Raw genomic sequence first — 25,701 nt, forward strand, 5'->3', positions numbered from 1 at the left:
GCGAGCGGCGGCCGGGAGCCGAGCGGAAGTCCAGCGCGACTCCCGCTGGAGGAGGGGTGGGGTGAGAAAAGAAATAGTGAGGCCGGAAGTGTGACTAACCCGCCAGCCTCCCAGGGCATGGGAAGCAGGAACGGGAAGGCGGTGGCCTAGTGGGGTGTGGCCTCGGGAGGTGGACGACGCTGCGATTGGCCCTCGGCTGTGGCGGCGGCGACGATTGGCCCCTGAGTGCGGAGCGAGGTGAGCAGGGTGGCGGCCGTTGAAATTCAAAAGTGGCGGGTGTGGCGCCGGTCTGGCAGCGCCGGAGTCCGGGACGTGCGTGTTCTGTGTCGCGAGCGCGCGAGAGAACGCGGGTCCCGGGAGCCCCGGCGCCCTGTCCTCTTCCATTGCGCTTCCCTGCCGTGTGTGGCACGGAGCTGGACATGGAGCCGCAGGTGAGTAGGGGTCGGCGCGGGGACGACAGCTGGTCGCCCCACCCCGCTGTGCTGACGTGCCGGCGGCCTCAGTTCTGCCTGCCTGCAGGGCCAAGGTCGTGCGCCCCCGCACAGTGGAAAGGGATGAGGGGTGGAGAGTGGAGAAGGCAGGGAGCAGCCCCAGGAGTGGGGGTGGGGGGAGTCTGCCTGCCTTCCCGCAGCTTCAGGGAGTCCCCCACGCCCTTGCTCACTTTCATGTTTCCAGGATTTCCCATTTCGAATTCTCAGGCTTGTCTGAACACGTTCCCACCTGTCCATTCCTACTCACTATTGCAGTGTGTGTTCTGAGATGACCACTGGGTCTAGGGAAGTGGTGTCTGAGGCCAAATCCCTGCTGATGTCCTTTCGTGTCCTCTCTCCTCTTTGCGGCCTCTTCGGGGTGTAGGAAGGGGAGAAGGGGAATGGAGTACTGTGAACTGAAGGACTCCTCATTATCTCTCCTTCCCCAGGTTTTGCAGAGATCTCTGCTCAGTGGGACTGGTTAACTTAATTTCTTCTCTCATCAGTGCCCTGCTGCACCTCACAACCACCTGCAACCTCCCCTCTCCAGTGGAGAGAGGTGTGTTTGTGACAGTGAGAGTGGGTTGACTTCTGGTGCCAGAAAAGGCCTCCTGCCTGAATCCTCTGTTTACTAGTATTTCACATTCAGATTTACCCAGTCAGGTTTCAACTTGAAGAGATACTCTTTGTATCCTGCCAGCCAGAGAGCAGAGCAGTGTGATGTGACAGTGAAAAAAAATAGAAGGCTTCTCATATTTATTCATCACATATTTACCGAGCACCTATTATGTGCTTGGGATGCGGCAGTGAGCAAGCAGAGATCCCTGTCATCATGGAGCTGCCATTCCATGGGAGACAGGCAATATGTGATAAGTAAATTATATAATGCTGTTAAGAAGGTGATAAGGGCTATGGAGAAAAGGAAAATTTTGAGCAGATTAAGAGAGGGAGGGGAGGCCAGCTGACAAGATAGACTGTTAAATTGGGTTGTCTTAGTAAGCTCCGTTAAGAAGGTGAGAGTTGAATAAAGACTTGAAAGAGGTGAGGGAAACAGGCAAGTAGTTATTAAGATCATTCCAGGCAGAGGGAATCCGCTAGAGCAAAGCCACTAGAGTTGTGTAGCAAACCCGAAATGGCATGAGCAACGGGGAAGTTTGTGGGAAGGGATGTCAGGTAGCAGAGGGGGCTGTTGAATGCATTGCTCCTCGCAGGGGCCGTTTTGAAGACTTTGATTTTTTTTCTCTGAGTGAGATGGGGAATCACTGGATGGTTTTAAGCAAAGAGAGATAAGATCTGTCCTACAATTTAAGAGGACCACTCTAGGGGCTTCCCTGGTGGCTCAGTCGTTGAGAGTCTGCCTGCCGATGCAGGGGACACAGGTTCGTGCCCCGGTCCGGGAAGATCCCACATGCCGCGGCTGGGCCTGTGAGCCATGGCCGCTGAGCCTGCGCGTCCGGAGCCTGTGCTCCGCAATGGGAGAGGCCACACAGTGAGAGGCGCGCATACCGCAAAAAAAAAAAAAAAAAAAGATGACCACTCTAGCAGCTGCATTGAGATTAGATTGTAAGGAAGAAAGGATAGAAACAAGGAGAGCTTTTAGGAATGGGGCAGGTTTTCTCAGCTTTCACATATTGACTTCTTATGGGGGGCGGGGGGGATTGTCCTATAAATTGTCTGTTGTTTAGCAGCATTCCTGGCTTCTACCCACTAGATGACAGTAGCAACCTCCACCTAATCATGACAAAGTGTCTCCAGACATTGTCAAACGTCCCCTGGGGAGTAAAGTCATCCCTAGTTGAGAACCATCCCTAGTTGAGAACCAGTAGAGTGTGATAATCCAGGTGACAGATGATGGTAACTTGGATCATGGTAGTAGCAGGGGAGGTGGTTACAAGTGGTCCGATTCTGGATCTATTTGGAAGATAGAGTTGGCCACGTTTGCTGATGTTAGACTTCGTGGTACGTAAGAGAATGAGAGGACTTTGGGTGTATTTGCTTGAGCAGCTGAAAGACGGATTTATATCAACTGAAATGGAGGAAGCTGCAAGAGAGCAAGGTTGAAGGAGGGTTAGACGTCAGGAGGTTAAGATTTCAAAGTCTGGGCTGGAGACAATAGTTTGGGAGTTGTTCAGCATATGAATGGTGTTTAAAGCCGTAGGAGTGGCCTAGAGTGTAGATAGAGAATAGAAAGACCACTGTTAAAGTTTGGGTATATGAAGAGGATCTACCAGCGAGGTAGGAAAACCAGGAGAGGATGGTCTCCCAGGAGCTAAATGAAGCGAGTGTATTAAGGAAGAGAGAGTGATCAGTTGTATTACACGCAGCTGATGGGTCAAGAAACAAAAAGATGAAGAATTGGTTTAGCAACACAAGCAGACTTGTGACCTTGAGGGCAGTTTTGGTGGAATGGTGGGAGTGAAAGCCTGACTGGGACAGGGTTAGGAGAGAAAAACTTTTTGGTTGGAAGTAATAATAACATGTATTATATACTGATTGGAATGATCCAGGAGAGAGTGAAAATGATGGTGCAGAGGAGAGAAGGAAGGCTTGCTGGAGCACTATTCCTGTGTGGGTGAGGGTGGGAGCAGATGCTCACGTGCAGGAGATTCCTTAGCAGCAGGGCATCCATCTCTGATCCTGGGAAGTGGGTATAGGAGGGGTTCCATGAAAATCTGTTTTTATAGAAGGTTAAGTGCATATGCTTATTGTGGAAAGTTGGGAGTCATCTTGTCTAGCTTTATAGATGGGAGAAAAATAAATACTGTACTCTTAGGAGTTGTCCTGTATAAACAAACCTTTGAACACATTTTCTGAACCCACACAAATTCCTGGGAGGTAGGCCTTTAGTTGATCCACTATCATAGTGTAGGGAGAACGAAGGCACAGGTAATTAAAAAAATTCAGTGTTTGACCTTGAAATACTTAAAAGAAAAATTTAGTTTTCATACTACATTTGATTAAAGTGAATTAAAATCAGCATTCTTTGTGCACATTTTCTGCAGGTGGCAGGAAAAGAGAACACCACCTCCTTTTTTTTCCCTTTTTATTTGTATAGGAGCCAATGGTTTGGATGCATTGCAGTTTATTTGAGCATTTCCCTGCTGGTGGACATCTAATTTCATTCCTTGAAAAATGTATTGAGGGAATTCCCTGGCAGTCCGATGGTTAGGACTCCGTGCTTTCATTGCCAAGGGTGCAGGTTTGATCCCTGGTCGGGGAACTAAGATCCCACAGACTGTTCGACGCTGCCAAAAATTAAAAAAAAAAGTATTGAGTCCTACCATGTAGCAGACATTGTACTGGGCACTCTGGTTCTATAGTTGTGAACAAAACAGGCATGTTTTTGTGATGCTCACAGTCTAATGTTAGGAAAGACAATAAACCAATAATTTAAAAACCAGGATATCAAATTGTTTCAGAGTTTTCTCTTTAGTGATGTTCTGTGAACATCCTTAACCTCACTTTCCCAAAGTTGAACTTAGCATCTCTTAAAAATTAGCCCTTCAGGCACTCTCAGATCTCTCCATGTTATTTCTTACAACTGCATGTGAATCTACAGTGGTTTTAAAATGAGAAGTTTAATTAAAAAACAAACAAACCCAGATTTTCCTTCTGTGATCTTGGGAACCAGGGCAGGCTTCTTGGAGTCAGCCTGGACTCCATCTCCTTCACTGCCTGACCTCTAGCTACTCCCCCCCACCCCCACGCCAGCTCTGCTTAGCCATCAAACTCTTAGAACATCCCCTCTCAACTGAGTTCCATGAGAATTAAGATCTAATGCCCTAAGGCATCCTTTGTGTCTAATGCATTAACTTCTCTCTGAGGCACCTAGAATGGTAAGAGCTGTTTTTTATATTCTTGGGAGAATTGAGAAAACACATCATTTTCTGTAGAGCTTAATTCTCTTGTACCCCAGTTTGGAAAGGCTGCCCTAGAAAGTAAGCTCTGGGCAGGCAGGGACTTTACATTCATTACTCTCACACCAGAGCCTAGAAGAGCAGTCATTCAACAAATCTAGTGCAACAAATCCTTGTTGAATGGATGAATGAAGGAATGACGCCATCCCTCTGCTGTGATAACCCTCATCTTCTATTTCCGTTCATTCTTTGCATTGCGCACAGTTCACTTTTTCAGTAAAGATCGAGTCATACTATTCTCATGTTTAAAAATCATCAGTGTCCCTCTTGTCTTCAGTAGACCCCGGATTCCTTATCACGGCATACCACGGTCTTTCTCTTCTACCTCTCTTTTCCTCTCCCCACTTTCTATGTACATCCCTGTGTTCACTTGAATAGATTGATTTGTCATTCCTTACAAGTCCCTCTCCTTAACTTTCTGCTTGGAATGCTCCTCCTTGGCCCAAGCCCATCAAGCCAACTCTTCCTCATCTTCAAGGCTTGGCCTGAAAATACTTTGTAGAATTGTGTCTGACACTCTCCCCATCTAAACTGGATGCCCACCCCCTCCTTTGGGATCCTTTTATGATAGCACTTGGTAAAGATTTAATCATCTCTTTAAATGCTTCGCTTGCCTACTGTCCTGTCACAATCTTGAGGGCAGGGACCACGTCTGTTACTCCAGAATCCAGATCATTTCCTGGCATGTAATAGGCACTTTGTAAATATTGAATGAATGAAGTAAACTGAAGGGCAGAGAGAGATTGGCCTTGGAATTAATAGTTACCTATAGTGAAAATCAGAAGTTGATCTATACATGGTACTTTCCTGATGGTGGGATAGGAGTAGGGTGACCACTTGTCCTGGTTTGCATAGGAATTACCTGGTTTTAGCACTGAAATGCTGTGTCCCAAGAAACCTCTCAGTTCTTGGCAAACCAGAATAGTTGGTCATCCTACGTAGGAGTAACCATAGGGTGGGCATGATCCCCAGGTACTGAACTGGGCTGCTTAGAGGAGAGGATCTTTCTTTCCCACGCCCCTACCTCATACCTGTACTTCGGTGGTCTCCAGACTGGTCATGCCCCTGCTTCCTCGTCTTCCTCATGCAAGTCAGCCTACTTACACCTCATTATTATTTATTTATTTGTTTGTTTGTTTGTTTATTTATTTATTTTTGGCTGCATTGGGTCTTCTTTGCAGCACATGGACTTTCTCTAGTTGTAGTGACCGGGGGCTACTCTTTGTTGCTGTGCGCGGGCTTCTCATTGCGGTGGTTTCTCTTGTTGCAGAGCACAGTCTCTAGGTGCGCAGGCTTCAGTAGTTGTGACTCGTGGGCTCTAGAGCACAGGCTCAGTAGTTGTGGCTCATGGACTTAGTTGTTCCGCTGCATGTGGGGTCTTCCTGGACCAGGGCTCGAACCCGTGTCCCCTGCATTGGCAGATGGATTCTTAACCGGTGTGCCACCAGGGAAGTCCCTATTATTATTTATAATAGGCTCTTTTGTATGTTTTTCACATGCCTGATCAGAAACTGTATCTGGCTCTCCATATATGCAGGGCTAAAGCCTAAATTCCTTAGCTTAGCATCAATGCCCTCTGAGACAGTGTGATCAAGTGGTTACAAACATGGCCTCCAGAACCAGACTGTCTAGATTCTAACCCTGGCTTTGCTTTTTATTCACTGATGACTTTAGACCAGCTAGTTTACCTCTCAGCCTTCCTTCCCTCATCTGCAAAATGAGGCTAATAATAGCTCCTCCTCAGTGGGCTGGGAGGTTTAAGTCAGTTGATACAGATAAAGCATTTGAAACAGTTCCCAATAAATGTTACCTGCTCCTCCTACCCAGTCTTCAAACTTATTCTCCCAACTCTCTCCCTTGTTTATAATCTCAGCTTTCCCTAAAAGGGCGTAGTGGTTTCCCAGCTGTACCATGTGCAAGCTTAAGGTTTTGCCTTCCGAAAGGAGTGTTCCTTTTCCCTGCTTTTTTAAGTACTGCCCTTAAACTTAGCTGAAATTCAGCATCTGTCCAGCTATTCCCTTAGGGTTTGTGTTACGTCCCATCTCTCTCCATGGTTTTTAGACGGCACATCATCTGTGAGCTGCAGTTTGTGGCACAAGGGGTACTCATATAATGCTTGTTGGTGGTGATGAGAATTAGGCTGGGCGGCCATAAACGGGAGTTCTTGGGACATTTGGGCCACAGGGTATTGTCTGAAGGGTCTCTCTCTTCCCAGCAGAGGTCCCCCTTGTTGGAAGTGAAGGGGAACATAGAGCTGAAGAGAGCCCTGGCCAAGGCCCCTTCCCGGCTCCCCCTCCCGGGAAGCAGGCTGAAGAGGGGTCCCGACCAGATGGAGGAGGACTTGGAGCCTGAGAAGGTGAGCTGGGTTTGGAAATCCGTGTGTCTGTGTGTGTGTGTGTGTGTGTGTGTGTGTGTGTGTGTGTGTGTGTGTGTGTGTGTGTGTGTGTCTGTGTGTGTGTGTGTGTGTGTGTGTAAAACCATCAGAGGGTAACCATGGACTTCACCCCCCATCCTTGTCTTTCCCCAGAAAAGGACACGAGGCCTGGGCACCAAAGTGGCCACGTCCCGCCCCAGAGCAACGGCCCTCACCACTGTGCCACAGACACAAGGCCAGACTGCAGGTGGGCTCCAGGGCACAAAGTCCAGTTCTCTTCAACTCACTTCTTTCTTTTTCTTTTTCTTTTCTTTCAATCTTAGCTTATTTTGAATAGGTAATATGTTTTACTTGTTTCAAAATTCCGAAGGCACGAAAGTTGTTATACAGTGAAAAATCTCCCTCCTGCCCATGTTCCCCAGGCACCCAGTCCCCCATCCCTTCCAGGGATGTTCTGTGGGTTTGCAAGCAAATATGGGCATGTTCCCCAACATGTTTTACACACATGCTAGCGTACTTTACATACACCTGGTTCTGCCCCCTTGCTCTTTTTGCTTGTCTTGGTCCAACTTGTTTCTTGGCTTGTTGGTCCTAGGAAGGATATCTCTAGGAGTTGGTCAGATTTAAGGGAAGAAGGAAGTTATCTTATTTCTTCTAATCCTCTGAAAAAGCAGCTCCTCTGCCTTCGGCCCAGTCAGAGTACATGCCACCCTGAGAATCATGACTCTGCTTTTCTTCTGTCCAATTTCCCGACAGTGCCGAAAGTTCCCAGGAAGACAGGACCCCCATGTTCCACAGCTATCGCCACAGGTAACAGTGCTTAAGACCTGGGGCTGAGAAGGGATTGGGGGTAAAGGGAGAAGGATGGAGGTGGAGGGACCCTGATGCTATAATTCCTTATGTCACCTCCCCAATTCTCTAGTGCTGAAGAATCAGAAGCCAGGCCCTGCTGTTCCTGCCCAGAAGCCTGGCAGTAGGTGACCAAATATAATCCTTGGGTGAGAGGCTGGGATAGGGAAGAGGAGGTGGTGAGTACCTAGAAAAATCCTTTTGGTCTCTTCCCTGTCTGAAGAAGAAGGAGATGGAGGGTCAGGTGTGGAGGCGCTAAAGGCTAGGAGGGAGGAGAGAGCGAGACAGAGCCAAGAGTTCCCTGACCTTTGTCTTTTCTGTGCCCATCTTAGCAACAGCTGCTCCTCCTGTGGTGGGAAGGAAGAAACCCAGCAAACGTCCAGCCTGGGACTTAAAGGGTCAGTTATGTGACCTAAACGCAGAGCTGAAATGCTGCCGTGAGAGGACCCAGATGTTGGACCAGGAGAACCAACAGCTGCGGAACCAGCTCAGGGAGGCCCAGCAACAGGCCACGGCCCTGGGGACAGAGCGCAGGACACTGGAAGAGGAGTTGGCCAGGGTGCGGGCCCAGGCTGAGCAGGGCCAACAGGAGCTGGGGAACCTGAGCACTCTGGTCCTAGAGCTGGAAGAGCGGCTGGGCACGCAGGAGGGCTTAGTGCAAGAGCTCCAGAAAGAACAGCTGGAACTGCAGGAGGAGCGGAGGGGGCTGGCTGCCCAGCTGGAGGAGCAGGAGGTAAGGGCCAGCTTCTTGCCAAATGCTGACCCTTCTTTCTAGGTTGCCCGGAAGTCACTTTGAGCTTTGAATCCCTGACCACCTCTCTCTGGCAGTACACCTCCGTCCCCTACCCTGCTCCCCCGTCGCCCCCACCCCCGCCCACTCCTGACTCTGTCTTGCTTTCTGCCCCACTTCACCCTATCCTGACTCTGTTTCCGTATCTCCCTCGGGTCTGTATCGCCTCTACTTCTCTGCCCCCTTTCTTCTTTCTCTGTTTTCCTGATAAAAATTCCCACGCATTCTCTCTCCTTCTCATCCATTTGACTCCTTGGCGAGCACCAACTAGATTGCATTACTTGTAGTCTCTCAAATGACTCGATTCTCAATTCAGGGCATTTTGCATATACACGTCCCTCTTTGTGGAATATTCTTTCTGCACTCCATCCTTCCCTTGGTCCACTCCCATACTTTTTGGGTGTCAGCCTAGATATCATTCTCCTTATGCCCCTTCTGGATGCTCCCATAGCACTCCCCATTCTAGTACTATGATTCCTATTTCCTTATCTCTTTCTTTACCAGTCTGTGAAGTCCTTGGGGGCAGGGCCCAGCCCACCTCCCACCCCCACATCCCATCATGACTTGTTCTTGTTCTTGGTTGCATCTCACCCTCTGTGTCTGCTCTGTTCTGGACAGAGGAGGCTACAGGCATCAGAAGCTGCTCTGTCGGGCAGCCAAGCAGAGGTGGCATCCCTGCGCCAGGAGGCTGCAGCCCAGGCGGACTTACTGGCTAACCGGGAAGAACGTCTCCATGGGCTTGAGATGGAGCGCCGGCGGCTACACAACCAGCTGCAGGAACTCAAAGGCAATGTCCGTGTCTTCTGCCGGGTCCGCCCCGTCCTTCCAGGGGAGTCCACCCCACCCCCTGGCTTTCTGCTATTTCCCTCCGGCCCCAGCGGGCCCTCCGACCCTCCAACCCGACTCAGCCTCTCCCGGTCTGACGAGCGGCGTGGGACCCTGAGTGGGGCGCCAGCTGCCCCCACCCGCCATGACTTCTCCTTTGACCGGGTATTCCCACCAGGGAGTGGACAGGACGAAGTGTTTGAAGAGATTTCCATGCTTGTCCAGTCAGCCCTGGATGGCTACCCAGTATGCATCTTTGCCTACGGCCAGACAGGCAGTGGCAAGACCTTCACCATGGAGGGTGGGCCTGGGGGAGACCCCCAGGTGGAGGGGCTGATCCCTCGGGCCCTGCGGCACCTCTTTTCTGTGGCCCAGGAGCTAAGTGGCCAGGGCTGGACCTACAGCTTTGTGGCAAGTTACGTAGAGATCTACAACGAGACTGTCCGAGACCTGCTGGCCACTGGGACCCGGAAGGGCCATGGGGGTGAGTGTGAGATTCGCCGGGCAGGGCCGGGGAGCGAGGAGCTTACTGTCACCAACGCCCGATATGTTCCTGTCTCCTGTGAGAGAGAGGTAAGTGCTGAGGGCCACTAGCCTGGACACTGGGGAGGCATGGGCAGGGTGACAAGGATGGAGGTGGATGAGCAGGGGGAAGAGAACGCTGAGGATGAGGAAGGGTGAGTGGTGAGGGGTAGGTTGCATATTCAGTTTTGGCTGGTGGGCTATGAGGTGCATCCGCCTTTGTGGAACCAAGGAGTGGAGAGAAGTGATGGGCCTGCTGAAGCGGGTGCCACTGGGCCCTGCCCGTCAATCTCAGGTCTCACCTCTGCCCACTCTTCTTGCTCAGTTCATGACATCCATGCTGGCCTCCCGCCTGTTCCTCAGCCTGCTCGTCACACCCTCAGATCAGGGCCTTTGCACGTGCTGTCTCCTTTGCCTGAACATTCCTGCTCCTCTCCTGGAAGAGCTTGCTCCCTCGCTTAAGATTTTAAGGCATTGAGGCCATCCCTGACCTTTTTTTTTTTTTTTTTTCCCTAACTTGGCCGCACTGCACAGCTTGTGAGATCTTAGTTCCCCAACCAGGGATTGAACCCGGACCCTGGCAGTGAAAGCACAGAGTCCTAAGCACTAGACCACCAGGGAATTCCCGCTGGCCATCCTTTCTAAAATTGCAACCCTCACCCTCATGCACTACTTTTCTGTTTTATTTTACTCCTTAGTACTCTCAGACACACTGTGTATTTTACTTATTCTTTTGCTGGCTAGAAAGAAAGCATCAGGAGGGCAGGTGCTGAGTCTTACTCATCGCCTTACCTGACCTAGCTATGTACTGACTTCTACCTGCCTTTGCCTCTTGCTGCTGTCCATCCCCAGGTGGAGGCCCTGCTCCATCTGGCCCGCCAGAACCGGGCTGTGGCCCGCACAGCCCAGAATGAGCGATCGTCACGAAGTCACAGTGTGTTCCAGCTGCAGATCTCTGGGGAGCATGCTGGCCGAGGCCTGCAGTGTGCGGCCCCCCTCAGCCTTGTGGACCTGGCTGGGAGTGAGCGGCTAGACCCCGGCTTGGCCCTCGGTCCTGGAGAGCGGGAACGCCTTCGGGAAACGCAGGCCATTAACAGCAGCCTGTCCACGCTGGGGCTGGTCATCATGGCCTTGAGCAACAAGGTAGTAATGGGGGTGGGGGCAGGCGGACCCCAGGGAGAGGTTGGGGCTGACCATGCTGAACCCAGCCCTGTCCTAACCACCTGTCCCCCCCAACCCTCTAGGAGTCCCACGTGCCTTACCGGAACAGCAAGCTGACCTACCTGCTGCAGAACTCTCTGGGCGGCAGCGCTAAGATGTGAGGGGAAGGGGTGGGCTGGGAACCACAACATTGGGGTCAGGGTTGGGGAGGCAACACCGTGAAGACCTGGTCCAGGCTCTGCCCAGCCACTGATGCTGGGGCTTGGCCCCCTCTCTCCACAGGCTCATGTTTGTGAACATTTCTCCCCTAGAAGAGAATGTCTCCGAGTCCCTCAACTCCCTACGTTTTGCCTCCAAGGTGCGGTCACTACCAGTCCCATCCCTGTCAGACCTCCTGGGGATTATAGCCTTCTCCACCCCTACCCTACTGTCCTTCAGGCCAGGGGGCATGGTTCATCCAGAATGGATGTACATTTGCCAGGCATCTGGGGCACTACCTACCTGGATCCTTTTTTTTTTTTTTAACTATTGACGTTTGGGGGTTTTTAATTAAGTTTTTAAAAATGGGTAGTTGAAAGGTCAAAACTATATCAATAGAAAGCTATATACAACAAGTGAGATTTAACCACTGCCCCTGTCCCCATTCTCCCCACTTGCCCTAGTAATCATTTTCATCATTTATCATTTTACTTATCCTTCCAATGTTTCTTTTTGCAAATACAAGCAACATGCATGGGATTTCCCTCCTTATATAAGACGTCTCTTCTCCCCCTCTCATATATTATGTTGTCCCGTGCTTTTTTTTTTTTTTTTTTTTGCGGTACGTGGGCCTCTCACTGCTGTGGCCTTTCCTGCTGTGGAGCACAGGCTCTGGACGCGCAGGCCCAGCAGCCATGGCTCACGGGCCCAGCCGCTCCACGGCATGTGGGATCCTCCCGGTCCGGGGCACGAACCTGCGCCCCCTGCAGTGGCAGGCGGACTCTCAACCACTGCGCCACCAGGGGAGCCCCGGGGAGCGCCCCCATTATTTTTACATCTGCCTAGGACTCCACTGTGTAGATGCACCAAAGTTTATCCACCAGTTCCCTCTACTGGACACTTGGATTATTTCCACCCTTTTACTATTACATACAAAGCCATGTTGGCTAACCTTGTACATTATCATTTTATATTTGTTTAGTTACATCTAACTATCTAGGGAGAGATTCCTTGAAATGGAATTACTGGATCAAAGACGTACAGGTTTTTCAGACTGTTCCAAATAGTGTGAATTCAGGCTCCAATTCCCACGAAGATCAGCTGTGTCCATGGCCATGAATTCTCTAGGAGATTTAAGCTCCCTCTACTAGAGTTAAATCAGGATGTTTCTTTACTGTCTGCCTCCAGAGGGCAATTTTTCCCTCTGGTTACTTGTTTTCCTGAGGGTATAGTCCTACGATGTGTTCTGGCTTTATTCAGGGTCTCTGATCTTGTGTGCCCTTCTGTACTCTTGCTGCCATGGTAGTAGTCAGCCACCTTAGCACCCTGCCCTGGTCTACTTTAATCAGGATTTCCCTTGCAATCTTGCAAGTTCAGGTAAAGTTCTTTTTTTTTTTTTTTTTTTAGTTTATTTATTTTTGGCTGCTTTGGGTCTTCATTGCTGCACGTGGGCTTTTTCTGGTTGCGGCGAGCGGGGGCTGCTCAGGTTTCTTATTGCGGCGGCTTCTCGTTGTGGGAGCATGGGCTCTAGGCACACGGGCTTCAGTAGTTGTGGCTCGCAGGCTCTAGGCACACAGGCTTCAGTAGTTGTGGTGCAGGGGCTTAGTTGCTTTGTGGCAAGTGGGATCTGCCCGGACCAGGCCTCAAACCCGTGTCCCCTGCGTTGGCAGGCAGATTCTTAATCTCTGCGCCACCAGGGAAGTCCCCAAGTAAAGTTCTAGCAACATCATTAACACCCAACAACATGAACTCCTTAATATCCTCTAATACCCAGTAGATGTTGAATTTCCCTATTGTCTCAGAAATGCTTTTTATACATTAGGTTTGCTCTGTTCAGGATCAAAGCAAGGGCCGCCCATTTCATATGGTTGAAATTGTCTCGAGTTTCTTTTTAAATTTTTATTTATTTATTTATGGCTGCATTGGGTCTTCGTTGCTGTGTGCAGGCTTTCTCTAGCTGTGGCGAGCCGGGGCTACTCTTCATTCTGGTGTGTGGGCTTCTCACTGTGGTGGCTTCTCTTGTTGCGGAGCATGGTATCTAGGTGTGCGGACTTCAGTAGTTGTGGCACATGGGCTTAGTTGCTCCACAGCACGTGGGATCTTCCCGGGAGTAGGGCTTGAACCCGTGTGCCCTGCGTTGGTAGGCGGATTCTTAACCACTGCACCACCAAGGAAGTCCGAGTTTCTTTTAATCTATAATAATCTCATCCCCTTTTATAGCATTTATTTGTTGAAGAAGTAGGGTCACTTGTCCTATAGAATATACCACATTCTAGATTTTGGCTGGTTGCTTCCTCTTTCCTTCACAATTTTTGTAGATTTAGAGGCTTGATTTGAATCAGGTTTAAATTTCTTGGGGAAAAAAACTTCGATGGTGTGATACACTTTCTATTGCATCATATCAGGAGGCACCTAGTATCTAGTTGTTCCACTTTTTTTCCCCCTCCCCCTAATTGTTCCACTTTTAATGATATAAAAATTGATCATTGGGGGCTTCCCTGGTGGCACAGTGGTTGAGAGTCCGCCTGCCGATGCAGGGGACGCGGGTTCGTGCCCCGGTCCGGGAGGATCCAACATGCCGCGGAGCGGCTGGGCCCGTGAGCCATGGCCGCTGAGCCTGCGCCTCCGGAGCCTGTGCTCTGCAGCGGGAGAGGCCACAACAGTGAGAGGCCCGTGTAACGCAAAAAAAAAAAAAAAAAAAATTGATCATTGGATTAGGGTATTGTCAGCCTGATCTATCCATTTAAAAACTCCCTATCAGCTTCTTCCCCTAGTGATTTTATCAGTAATGCTATCTAGATCTATTATTAGGGAGTTTTTAAATGGTGATTTTTTTTAAATGGTGATTTTCTAATTTTCTCAGTTCTACATTTATTAATCACAATTCTTCTATAAATAACTCCCCTTTGCCATCTATTTGGTTATTCTGAAATTCAGTCCATATAGGTAAGATGGGATAAATGCTAGATTCTTTATCAATTTTCAGTATTATAAGTTGGTATCCTGGCAACTTTCAAAGGTGAACACTGAGTTTTTATCCAGGAGGTAACATCTTACAGATACTTACTTGTACTTTTGGTATATATCCTTTGCGGTCATTATTCATTCTGATGCTCAAATCGCCCATCTTTGGCCAGTAGAAGCTCCAGCTTGGCTCCTGTGTCCTTTAGATAGGTCCCCAGTAGTCTTTACTCCAGATCCATCTTGTACATTTCCTCCCCTAGGCTTGGAATCATTAATTTTCCAAATAGCCTTGGTTCCTAAATGTGTGTCGTTCTTGTTTTATCTAGCTTATTAAGCATTAGTGTTGGGAGGGTTTTGGGGGTGTCTAGTCCGAGGTACTGCTAGAAACAGAAGCTCCTCTCCCTGCTCCTTTGTGGGGCTTTTGTTCCTTCTCAGGCCTTTCCTTCTCTTCCAGACCTAGAATACCTAGTGGGCATGGGAGAACTGAGACCAGCCTGAACTTCCTTTCAGAGCCCTTATTTTAGGATTCTCTGAGGGCAGCCCTAATATTGGGGGTTGGGAGGTGATTTGGAGAAAACTGTTCTTTTGGTTACTCTGAAAACGTTTTTTATTTTGTTTGTCTAAACCCCCTGCCCGCAGGTGAACCAGTGTGTTATTGGTACTGCCCAGGCCAATAGGAAATGAAGACGGATCTAGATTGTGTGTGTGTGTGTGTGTGTGTGTGTGTGTGTGTGTGTGTGTGTGTGTGTGTGTGTGAGACCGACGGGGAAGGGGGGGCGGTGGGGGTGCTTTATTGGGGGGGGCACTGTGATACCTGGGCCTATCAAATAAAGAAGAGGGTTTTTGTGTTTTTTTTTTAAATAAAGGTTTTATTAGCTGTTGCCCAATAAGGGAGATATTTTTCATGCCTGTAAAGATGGGAACTGTGGATCTTCCATTCTGCCAAGCATTTGTGTGTGTTTCATGGGGTTAGGGGCTTCGGCTTTTCTCCCTTAACAGACCATCCCCGGAGTCGGGTGGCCTCTAGCTCCCATACCCTGCCCCCGTCGTCCGCGTCTAGGAGTTGCCCACTAGGTGGGCACTAGGTGTCCACAGTCACTAGTTCTGTTTCCCCTTTGCCACAGGCCACCCCAGCCCGGGGCAGGAACTCCTCTGGCGAGTGTGGGAAGGTAGGAACCCGAGCCCAGGGGCGCGGCTGGCGCTCCCTCCCACAAACTGCTGGCTCTTTCCTCCCGCTCTTTCCCTGCCTTCCCGTTCGAACCGCTGGGGCTGGCCCCGCCCGCTGCCCATTGGCTGGCTCTCGGCGGCGTCACCGCCTCGGTACTAGCCCTCCCGGTCCGTGGGCCCGCCTTAGAAGTGCGGGGCGGGACGCAAGCCCCGACTCCCTCGCGCCAACTGCCGAGGGCCACCGCCCCGTAAAGGAGGGGCTGGGTCCTCCCAGGTGCCGCGCGCGCGGGAGGGGTCACGCGTGCGCAGAAGCACGGCGACGGTGGGCGGGGGGGCAGCTAGGCACAGCGAGGGCGGGGCCGGGGCAAAGGCGGGGGAGGGCGGGGCACTCGAGGGAGGAGGGCGTGGCGGGGGCAGTGAGAGGGTGGGTGGAGGGCGGGGTCGTGAACTGGGGCTGGGGGGTGGGACTTGGAATGACACTGAAGGTTGGGGGGGCAGTTAACGGATGTGGCATGGGGTGAGGGCCCGGCCGCAGGCCGGCGGCCGGGAGGGGGTATTTCCTCCTGCCCCGAGGGCAGGTCTCCCTTTGGAGGATGGGGCTGCGGGGATTCCCTCTCTCGCCGGGTCCGACAGTCCGCACGCCCCATCCGCGGAGAAGGCGCCGCTTGCTCTGCACCCTCCAGGCCTGTTGGAGGTGAGGGAGGTGGGGTGAGGTGGGGCCCGCCCCCCTACCCCCGGCTCCTCCTTCCCCCCAGTCCTCCCCTCCCACCATCCTCCCCCCGAGCCGGTTTGTCCCTCCCCTCCCCTTCCCTTCCCTTTCCTCCCCTCTCCTCCCCTCCCCTCCCCTCCTTCCCCCCGCCGCCTCCTCCTCCTGCCGCTGCCGCTGCTTTGGCTGCTGCGTCATACGCCCCAGAGCCGCCGGGACGGAGGGGCTGGGCCTGGGGACCCCCCGGTCTCTGCCTGCACGCCCCCCGACGCCCAGACGTGCCCTCCCCGCGCGGGGGGTTCGCCTCGGTCTCCCACGTCTGCCTCTGCCCGGCTCCCGGCGGCCCCAGCTGTCACTGGTAAGGAGGCGTTGGGAGGCGCCCGTGGGGGGGGCAGGGAGCCGGGGGTCGGCGCGCAGGGCGCGGGCGGGAGAGCCGCGTCGCCCGGGCATCGGGTCGGGTCGGGCCGACTCAAGTCCCCTCTCGGACTCGCCGTCATGGGGAGTAGAGACCGAGACTGGGACACGCCCCCCTCCCGGGGCACTCAGGGAAGTTATCTAACCCGGGGGCGGGAGCCCCGAATTTAAGGGTAACCTGACATAACCTGGCATCAAGATGATTGTTCTGAATGAGACACGCGGGCCCGGGAGGCAACCGTTTCCACTCTGGAAAACGTCTCCAGAAAAAGCTCCTAAAACACATCTCTGGGAAACAGTACCCCAATTATGATCCCTCTAAACAGCAATAGAAGGTGGTAGTAGAAATTGAGTGGTAACCTTTGCCTCTGCAACCATCGTTTCTGCTAAAATCTCAAGGCCAGCATATAACATCCCAGGGGAGCTCTGGAAGCTGGGAAACTAGAGAACTAGGTTGGTAGGGGGGGTAGGGAGAAGAGAGCCAGTGGTGACTGTGTTGGGAGAGTTGGAGTCAAGAAGCTCGGGAGGGGGGCCCAGTGGTTTCCCATCCAGGTGTCTCAGGGAAATGGAGACTGGGGGCACACCTGCTTGAGTTCTTGACAGAAAAATAGGCAAAGAAAATGGGGACCAGTTCCTCAATATTCATAACTTTCTCCTCCCATCCCACTTCTAGCTAGGCCCCCCCAGGATGCAATGGCACAGCCCCCCCGGCTGAGCCGCTCTGGTGCCCCCCCACTTTGGGACCCAGCTTCCCCTGCTCCCACCTCAGGCTCCAGGCCTCGACTTTGGGAGGGTCAAGATGTGCTGGCCAGATGGACAGATGGGCTGCTATACTTGGGGACCATCAAAAAGGTAAGACCTTTGATCTCTGACTTGTCACCTTTTCTCATTTCCCTTATCTAGTTCTGACTTCCATTTGATCTTCTGTGCCCACCCATTCCAGGTGGACAGTGCTCGGGAGGTGTGTCTGGTCCAGTTTGAGGATGATTCCCAGTTTCTGGTTCTATGGAAAGACATCAGCCCTGGTGAGAGGCCTGAGGGTGTGCATCCCGTGGAAAACAGAAACCTGGTGTGGGGGGCAGAAGGGGCTTAAGGACAGGCCTTCTGACACTGTATTCTTCACAGCTGCCCTCCCTGGGGAGGAACTCCTCTGCTGTGTATGTCGCTCTGAGACTGTGGTCCCTGGGAACCGGCTGGTCAGCTGTGAGAAGTGTCGCCACGGTGAGAGAGCGGGACACCTGAATGGTCCAGCTTGCCCTGGGCCTTCCAGGCTGCCTCTCACCCTTCCCTCTAGCACTGGTCCTTATACCACCTGTCCTGGCCTGAGTCCCCAAGTCACTGCTCTGGCCCATCTCCTCAACCCTGTAACCTCACTCCCTTCCAGCACAGGGAGCGGCAAACATGGGATGGGACATGTGAGCTCTGCAGGCAGAAAGTAGTTCAAATACACCCTTTTCTACCCATGTGACCTTGGGCAAGTCCCTAAACTTTTAAGAGCCACAGCTGCCTCACCTGCTATTAAAATAAAGGTAACACGCCCACCCCAGCAGGACCATGGTCAAGAATGAAGTGAGATGGGTAAGACTCCTCCTGTCCCAACACCTAGTGCAGACAGGTATGCAATGCAATGAGTGGTCTATCAATATTATCGTTATTCAGCTTATCATCAGGACTGCCACGTTCCAAGGGCCCCAGCCCCCGGAGAGGGAGAGGGCACATCCTGGGTCTGCCGCCAGTGTGTCTTTGCCATCGCTACCAAGGTAAAGGCACCTTCCTGTGGGAGCCTCCCACCCCCAGCCTCTCCCGAGTCCTTTCTTCCCCCACCCCTGAGGCCACTTGCCTGTTCCACCTGCAGAGGGGAGGTGCGCTGAAGAAGGGCCCCTATGCCCGGGCCATGCTGGGCATGAAGCTGTCCCTGCCGTACGGACTAAAGGGGTTGGACTGGGACGCCGGGCATCTGAGCAACCGGCAGCAGAGCTACTGTTACTGTGGTGGCCCTGGGGAGTGAGTAGTGAGGGGCGGGGGTTAGGGAATAAGTTTTGGGGGGCGGTGGTGGATGCAAGGAACGAGGGAGAAAGAACAGGGTGGCTGGCTGGAGTGTTGAAGGTGTGGGAGAAGGTGGTGAGCTGGGTTTGGGGCAGTTAAGGAGGGGTATTTGGGGGTCACTGGTCCTGTGTTTCCCCTCAGGTGGAACCTGAAGATGCTGCAGTGCAGGAGCTGCCTACAGTGGTTCCATGAGGCCTGCACCCAGTGTCTGAGCAAGCCCCTCCTCTACGGGGACAGGTGAGCCTGGCTGGGCTCTCCAAGAGCTCTGCTCCATCACCTCCATCCCCCACCCTCCCATCCCAGACCTGGTCTCTTCCCAACCTCTGCAGCTTTGCTTACCTGTTGGCCCGGTCCTTGCTTGGGAGTCCCCCCCCCCCGCCACAGCATGGTGTAGTTTTCCTGTAAAAAGTATTTTTCTCCCTCTTGCCCATGTCCAGGTTCTATGAGTTTGAATGCTGTGTGTGTCGGGGGGGCCCTGAGAAGGTCCGGAGGCTACAGCTTCGCTGGTGAGCTGGATGGGGCACGACCTCAGCGTAACTCCTCCCTCAACACCCCCAGTTTTTCACCTTACAGGCCCCAGCCCCCCGCCTTGGGACACCCCCTGGGTTTTGTAACCCTTCTACCACCTTGACAAGTTAATGTTTCTCCAGGGTGGACGTGGCTCATCTCGTCCTCTACCACCTCAGCGTTTGCTGTAAGAAAAAATACTTTGATTTTGACCGTGAGATCCTCCCCTTCACCTCTGAGAATTGGGACAGTTTGCTCCTTGGGGAGGTAAGGGGTAGTGCAGCTCTGGGGGTCAGGGTGGACCAAGGAGATGTGGAGAAAAGGGGGAGGGAGGGAATCACTGCTCCCCTGACCCCATTTTCCTTCCCCTCCCCCAGCTCTCAGACACCCCCAAGGGAGAACGTTCTTCCAGGCTCCTCTCTGCTCTTAATAGCCACAAGGACCGGTGAGTTGGAGGGAGGCTCAGAAAGGGATGGAGATATGGTATGGCAGCCTGGGAGGGGAGGGGCTGCAGCCCACCTGGAAGATCACCTCTCTAAAGGACTGAGTAATGGCATAGGAAGGTCCCTTTTCTACGGCACTGACCTTATATTATTTCTCCCCTTACCCCAGTTTCATTTCAGGGAGGGAGATTAAGAAGAGAAAATGCTTGTTTGGTCTCCATGCTCGGATCCCTCCCCCTGTGGAGGCCCCTACTGGAGATGGAGCCCCCACCAGGTCACTGGTCCAGGGGGGATGGGGAAGTTCTCAGGGTGTATGTATGGAGTCGGGGAGGTCTTGGGGTGTCCGGGAGGGGGCTGGGGGGATAAGGAGGCCTCTTACAGCTTCCCTTCAGGGCAGGGCCCTGGGGGAGGGGTCTCACGTCCCCTGGGGAAGCGCCGGAGGCCGGAGCCAGAGCCCCTGAGGAGGAGGCAGAAGGGGAAAATGGAGGAGCTGGGGCCACCCTCAGCAGTGCGCAACCAGCCCGAGCCCCAGGAGCAGAGGGAGCGGGCTCGTCTGCAGAGGGCACTGCAGGTACAAGGGCAGGGGCACCCCGTGGGGCAAATGGTGGTGTGGGAAGAAATCAAGGATTATCTCTCAGTCCTTTGCTCCTTCTAGGCCTCAGTGTCTCCACCACCCTCCAGCCCTAACCAGAGTTACCAGGGCAGCAGCGGCTACAACTTCCGGCCCACAGATGCCCGCTGCCTGCCCAGGTCAGTGCACCTCCTGCCTCCAGCCAGGTGTACTCCCTTGGAACCTCTCTTCCAGTTGTCTACATCTTCTGGACTTTCTCACCCAGAATTCTTTCCCCTCTCTCCCTTGGCTGCCCACTTCTTTTCCTAGAGACACTTAGAGCCAATGTCTGCTTCCCAGTATTCTGGGGACAGGGGTTCCTTGAGGGTAGTGTTTGAGCTCTGCCCTTCTCAGGGGAGAGGGTCCTGTTCCCCTGCTTCGGGTCCTGACTTTCCCCCTCCCCCAACCCCAGCAGTCCCATCCGGATGTTCGCTTCCTTCCACCCCTCTGCCAGCACCGCAGGGACCTCTGGGGATGGTGAACCCCCAGACAGGTGAGATTCTACTCCTTTACCTGTGATACCTCTGTCCTCTTCACCTCTGTGCTCTTAAGTTCCTTGGTCTCTAACCGTTTTTTTTTGTTTCTCTAATCCACACATGGCGTCCATTTCTGGTCAGTCCTTAATCTCCATCTGGACTGACAATTGCCTTCTCTCCCTAGGTCACCCCTGGAACTTCACATTGGTTTCCCCACAGACCTCCCTAAAAGTGCCCCCCACTCGATGACTGCCTCATCTTCCTCAGTCCCAGCCCCCTCCCCAGGTCTTCCTAGACGCTCAGCACCCCCTTCTCCCCTGTGCCGTAGTTTGTCTCCTGGAACTGGGGGAGGAGTCCGAGGTGGGGTTGGCTACCTGTCCCGAGGGGACCCCGTCCGGGTCCTTGCTCGGAGAGTACGGCCTGATGGCTCTGTGCAGTACCTGGTTGAGTGGGGAGGAGGGGGCATCTTCTGAACAGCCCGCCTCTGCCCACTTACTTCCCCATTCACATACACCGGCACTTTCATACCCTGACCTCTGACCTCACCTACAGCTGGGATGTACCTGCGGCAGTAGGGGGTACTTCGCCCTACTGCCCAGGCTGGAATCCAGGTGGGGGGTTGGGGAAGAGGCTCTCTCTTCTCTACTCCCTTCATGATTCCTGACCCTTCCCCCATTCCTCTTCCCATTTCCTTTGATGTTATTTTGTTACAGCTTTTTAAATATTTTTAAAAATTATTTAATCCCTGGGGACGGAGACTGAGGAGGGGAGGATGATAAAGGATCCTGGGCTCTGTATCGCTGAAATAAAGATAAATAAACTTAGCAGCTCTGAGTCATTCTGAAAGATGAGAACAAAGGGACTAGAAGCACTTCTGATCTTCCCAACCAAATTCACTTTTTGACAAGGAAAAAGGAAAATGACAGAACTAAAGCTTTATTAAGGGTCCAGTCATCACCTGGAAGGCAGGGGGCATTGAAGTATATGAAGGGAACGTGGCAAAAACAAAGGCTCATCACGGTGGGGCTGTGCCGGACTCAGGAACTGACCCTGTAACCTGGCGCACCCAATGCAGGTACGGGGAGTTCCCCTGTTCCACAGGCAATGCAATCACCTCGGCCACTTCGTAAGGGTGCACAGAACTGGGAAAAAGATGGGGGATCACTCAGAGATTTACCCGAAGGAGCCCACCCCCTTAGACTGCCCAGCAAGTCTCACCCCACAGGACACACCCTCACCTCTACCCATAAAGTTCTCACCGAACAAAATCTGTCAAAGCTGGAACCAAGGAACTTTGGGTTTTAATCATCTAAGGGGGGGAAGACAGTTGAATCAAAAGGTGAAATTGATTTCAGGATCTCAGACGAGGGACAGGGATCAAAGTAAGTGGTCAGGGAATTAAGTTTTTGTTGGGTGAGGGAACGTTTCTCACCATCAGCACTTCACTGTCCTCCTCAATCTTTCCTTTCCACTCATAGCTGAAAAGGTCAGGAAGAGAGCGTTGTGGCAGCAAAGATTTCCCCCAAGGAAAAAAGACTGCCAGTCAGACCCGAGAGGTAGGTTAACCCCCCAACTTCTATGACTCACATGGATGTAATCTGAGGAATGAGGTTGACGCAGGCTGCCAGGTGCTTCTCCACCACAGCCCTGAAGGTGAAAAGACAGCCCCATTTAGAAACCCCGTGACCCGGATTTTTGCACTGGCAGCCCAGAGACAGGCAGGAAGCAGCGGGAGGGCACTCTTCTCCCCCACCTCCAACTCTCCCTTCCTAAGCATCCTTCCTCGCTCCACACTGAGGTCCCCACCTGGCGATCTCCTTGGCGACCTTCTCGTTGGGGCAGGTGACAAAGGCTGCAGAGACCGAGCCGGCAGCGTAGGCGGAGCCCGAGGCCGGCGAGGGCTGGGACGGGGGGCTTCCTGAAGCCATGGACAGCAGGGCTCGGGGTAGCAACAGAAGGCGACAGACTACAGGCAGCAGGGCCGGCATCCAAAGAAGCGACAGGAACAGAGCGGCCTGAGAGCAGGAAGTGAATTCTGTGTCTCCCCATAAATACCCCAGGAAATTGCACCCCGGGAACCCTTTGCTTGGATAGACACTCAGGCTCTGCCTTCCCTCTTCTGCACCCCAAAGGAAGAGGTCCCTGAAGCTGAGAGAGAAACTTGGAAAATTAAGACAAAGACTCGGTTTTCACTACCTCCTCCCGGGCCAACCTCTGGGATTTGGGATGCGGGTGGTGGTCGAAGCTTCGAGGACCGGAAGAGGCGGGGCCGGTCACTCACCCCTCCGCCGAGCAGGAATGCGGGAGCCCGCCCCCCCCTCATGCAGCCTCTGCTGGTAGAGGAGAGTTGAACATCAAAGGCCACACGTTACGCCGAGGAAGGGCCCCAAAGCTAGGAAGAGCGGCCTCTTCTTACCTGGGCAGCAGCCACGTGATAAGAAAACAGCGCTGACCACGTGACAGTAGAAGCCGGACCACCCTAACCCCCAGAGCCAGCCAATCCTTGCCCTCACGTGGCCCAGCTTGTCCCGCCTCCCAGTGAGGGAGGGGCGAAGAGGGATCCAACCAATCAACAGCCGGGTCTGCAGCCGTGCACGGAAATGGGACACCCGTTTCCGTGTAAACCGGAAACGGCCTATTGCAGGCTGAGGAGAGCCGCAGCGGCGTTCCACTGTCACGTGAGGGGGCCGGTCCCCTCAGGCGGCGATACCTCAATGAGCTACGCGAAGAGACCAATCGCGGGACAGCCTCGCAGGCCACGTGATGAGAGACCTGGCGCAAGGAAAGGGGGTTTGGAGACCCCGCAGAGTCGATGCGTCAGGTTGTGGAGTGGGGAGTCATCCTTAAATCCCAGAATGTGCTTAGTAACAGCCCCTACACTGTTCCCGAGGCCTTAAGGAGTGGGAGGGTCTTAGGAGATTGAACCTCAGGGGGTGGAGAGAACGCCCCCTGCCATTTTGGTTAGGAGTGACAGATGCCTGAATTGGGGATGCACAAGTATAACCTGAGGAACCAGCTGTCCCTGGGTAGGGGGGAGTGATTAGGCAGACACGGCATGGCAAGACCATGCCTAGGTGAGGAAAGATGCATTTTAAAAAGAGGACAGAGTGAGACCTTGTAAATGGGATAGATGATGATTAAAATGGGGCTGAGGGCGCTCAGCCCTCTTAACTGAAACCCCAAAGCTGGAGACAGACTGATGAATCGGTATGGGGTGTGGGGGAAGGGCTGCAGGTTGGGGATATGGAGAGGACACCAGGAAGTAGTGATGGTCCTTTTGTCCCTTATCCCCTTGCTGTTTCACTCTCCGGGACAGGTCTACCTCTCACTCTTGGGTCTCCTTCCCTTAACCCATCCCCCTAGGAGCCAGGACCTGTCCTACATAAACTCTCTGGGGCCCAAGCACATCCTGTGACCCAAAAATGGAGACAGGGGCCAATGAGAGGAGAAATAGGTGGGAGGAGGCAGGGAGAAAAACGCTATTGCGTCACCCCCTACCCAGTATTCCCCCTTCCTCCTAGGTCTGGGGTCTCTGGTTTGCTCTGTGGGTATGACTGGGCATTTCCCAGGCTGAGTTCTTTCATACCTGCCTCTCTGGGGCTGGGGTCTCCCTGAGATCTCTGTCTTTGGGTTTGGAGTTTATCTCTGAGATCTCTGTGGGGTCTTTCAGTATTTGCGTTGGCATCTTTCTCAGGACTGAGATTCATTGTTTTTTGTTTAGGGGGTTTCTGGGTCCGCGATCACCCTCTCTCAGAGATCTTAGAAACTCTTCTTTATGAGTCTGGGGTCTCTTGAGTTCTGCATCTCCGGGCTAGCTGAGTGTCTCCTGGCCCCGCCCCCACTGCCTCCAGGGTCTGGAGTATCTGTCTCTCGAGTTGTCAGTCTCCGAGTCTGCAGTTTCTTTTCTCTGAGATCTAAGTCTGGGGTCTCATATCTCTCTCTGGGTCTGAGTTCTCAAAGACCTAATTGTAGGTCTGGGTTCTTTCTGAATCTGGGTCTCATCTATTTCTTTGAGTCTAGTTCTTAGGTCTCAGTCCCTGAGATCACGTCTGAGTCTTGAGTCTAAGATATCTGTGGCTATGGAGAACCTTTTTGAGACAGGATGCTCAGGTTTTGACCTTTGACCCATCTCTCAGAGTGGGGGGCGGGGGGGCCTGGGGTCTTTTTTTCTGAGACTTGGGTCTCTTTTCCTCTAGACTTTGGGTTTGTGCCTCAGATTATCCCCCGCCCTCCCACCACCCCGGGTGGCAAGGTATCTTTCTCTGTGGGTCTGGGGTCTCCCCATCACAGGGTCTGGGGTCTGCATCTTTAGAACTGCTCCGTCTCTGGTGTGTTTTTGAGTCGGGGGTCTCTCCCTCTCTGGTTCTCACTGAGTAGGGGTGGGGGCTGCAGAGACTCTCTCCTCCTCCTCCTCCTCCTGCTCTTTCCTCTCGCGCTCGCTCCCCCGCCCCCCTCTCTCTCTCTCTCTCTCTCCCTCTCCCTGCTGCCGCTGCTGCCGTTGGCTCCTATTCTCCTCCTCCTCCTCCTCTCTCCTCCTCTCTGCTCCTCTCTGCTCCTCTCCGCTCCTCTCTCCTCCTCCTCCTCCACCTCCTCCTCCTTCTCCCCCTCTCTCTCCCCCTCTTTCTCTCCTCTCTTTCTCCCCCGGCCCCCCCGCCCCCTCCCCCCCAGGCCTGATGAGCAGGTCTCGCGCCTCCATCCATCGGGGGAGCATCCCCGCGATGTCCTATGCCCCCTTCAGAGGTACGGTGGTGAGGGGAGGGGGAGGGCCAGTTGGGGGGGGAGAAGGGGGGAGGGGCGGGGGGGCTGGGCAGAGCTGGGGCCAGGGAGGGGAGCAACTGAAATAGAAGGGGAGAGGAGGACCGGGAAGGCGGGGATGGGAGCAATGGGGAAGGAGGGATTGGAGGTCAGAGAATAGGGGTAGATAGGGGCCGGAGGAGCCAAGAAACAGGCCTTGAAGGGGGGGCTGAGGGGAAAATGATGAAGGGGAAAGAGATCGCCAGAAAGGGTGGGAAGATAGAAGGACAGGGTTGGGGGAAGAGCTGCAGAAATAATTTGGAGGTGGGAGCTGAGAGATGAGGAAAATATCAAGGAAATAGAAGGACAGAGTTTTAGGAGAGGGGCTAGGAGGGGAAAATGAAGAAAATGAAAACATAGGGGTGAAAAGAGAAGCCAAGAAGATGGGGGGAAGAATATGGTGGGGGGCTCAGAGTATGGTAGGGGGTAGAAAAAGACAGGAGATGGAGGGAGAGAAGAAGGGGCCAG

At 53.1% G+C, this 25,701-nt stretch overlaps 4 protein-coding genes across 11 annotated transcripts in view; 3 read left to right on the plus strand and 1 right to left on the minus strand.

Moving 5' to 3' along the window:
• The first annotated feature begins 256 nt into the window (after positions 1 to 256).
• Positions 257 to 15,383, plus strand: KIFC1 (kinesin family member C1). 3 transcript variants are annotated; one of them, XM_060162581.1, is made up of 11 exons: positions 257 to 431; positions 6,603 to 6,743; positions 6,915 to 7,008; positions 7,518 to 7,571; positions 7,684 to 7,734; positions 7,943 to 8,343; positions 9,019 to 9,798; positions 10,600 to 10,890; positions 10,992 to 11,065; positions 11,191 to 11,266; positions 14,710 to 14,808. In XM_060162581.1, the coding sequence occupies exons 1-11, from the start codon at positions 420 to 422 to the stop codon at positions 14,752 to 14,754; spliced, it is 2,019 nt and encodes a 672-aa protein (XP_060018564.1). In that variant the 5' UTR covers positions 257 to 419; the 3' UTR covers positions 14,755 to 14,808. The 3 variants fall into 3 exon arrangements, with proteins under 3 accessions (XP_060018564.1, XP_060018565.1, XP_060018566.1); XM_060162582.1 differs by having other exon boundaries at positions 6,606 to 6,743; XM_060162583.1 differs by lacking the exons at positions 11,191 to 11,266; positions 14,710 to 14,808 and adding an exon at positions 15,195 to 15,383.
• Positions 15,384 to 15,716: 333 nt separating this feature from the next.
• On the plus strand, positions 15,717 to 21,263 carry PHF1 (PHD finger protein 1). 4 transcript variants are annotated; one of them, XM_060162584.1, is made up of 15 exons: positions 16,168 to 16,301; positions 17,031 to 17,209; positions 17,301 to 17,382; positions 17,483 to 17,578; positions 18,017 to 18,117; positions 18,213 to 18,361; positions 18,545 to 18,640; positions 18,841 to 18,909; positions 19,054 to 19,177; positions 19,288 to 19,355; positions 19,523 to 19,627; positions 19,735 to 19,924; positions 20,009 to 20,103; positions 20,376 to 20,456; positions 20,624 to 21,263. In XM_060162584.1, the coding sequence occupies exons 2-15, from the start codon at positions 17,051 to 17,053 to the stop codon at positions 20,910 to 20,912; spliced, it is 1,704 nt and encodes a 567-aa protein (XP_060018567.1). In that variant the 5' UTR covers positions 16,168 to 16,301; positions 17,031 to 17,050; the 3' UTR covers positions 20,913 to 21,263. The 4 variants fall into 4 exon arrangements, 3 of the variants coding, with proteins under 3 accessions (XP_060018568.1, XP_060018569.1, XP_060018567.1); XM_060162585.1 differs by lacking the exons at positions 16,168 to 16,301; positions 18,213 to 18,361 and adding an exon at positions 15,717 to 15,931 and having other exon boundaries at positions 17,127 to 17,209; XM_060162586.1 differs by lacking the exon at positions 18,213 to 18,361 and having other exon boundaries at positions 16,162 to 16,301.
• A 96-nt stretch (positions 21,264 to 21,359) lies between these two features.
• On the minus strand, positions 21,360 to 22,998 carry CUTA (cutA divalent cation tolerance homolog). 3 transcript variants are annotated; one of them, XM_060162591.1, is made up of 6 exons: positions 22,856 to 22,998; positions 22,246 to 22,454; positions 22,027 to 22,086; positions 21,872 to 21,917; positions 21,699 to 21,748; positions 21,360 to 21,581 (listed from the first exon to the last, which is right to left on the minus strand). In XM_060162591.1, exons 2-6 carry the CDS (start codon positions 22,425 to 22,427, stop codon positions 21,455 to 21,457), a joined length of 465 nt encoding a protein of 154 aa, XP_060018574.1. In that variant the 5' UTR covers positions 22,428 to 22,454; positions 22,856 to 22,998; the 3' UTR covers positions 21,360 to 21,454. The 3 variants fall into 3 exon arrangements, with proteins under 3 accessions (XP_060018574.1, XP_060018571.1, XP_060018572.1); XM_060162588.1 differs by having other exon boundaries at positions 22,721 to 22,861; XM_060162589.1 differs by lacking the exon at positions 22,856 to 22,998 and adding an exon at positions 22,636 to 22,842.
• A 119-nt stretch (positions 22,999 to 23,117) lies between these two features.
• SYNGAP1 (synaptic Ras GTPase activating protein 1) overlaps positions 23,118 to 25,701 on the plus strand; it is a 32,419-nt gene continuing 29,835 nt past the window's right edge. Inside the window, exon 1 of the mRNA XM_060162587.1 lies at positions 23,118 to 23,260. Coding sequence (XP_060018570.1) covers positions 23,203 to 23,260 — 58 coding nt within the window. The 5' untranslated portion in view covers positions 23,118 to 23,202. The remainder of the gene's footprint in view (positions 23,261 to 25,701) is intronic.

Source organism: Lagenorhynchus albirostris, chromosome 10, assembly GCF_949774975.1.
Source record: "Lagenorhynchus albirostris chromosome 10, mLagAlb1.1, whole genome shotgun sequence".
Lineage (NCBI taxonomy): Eukaryota > Metazoa > Chordata > Mammalia > Artiodactyla > Delphinidae > Lagenorhynchus > Lagenorhynchus albirostris.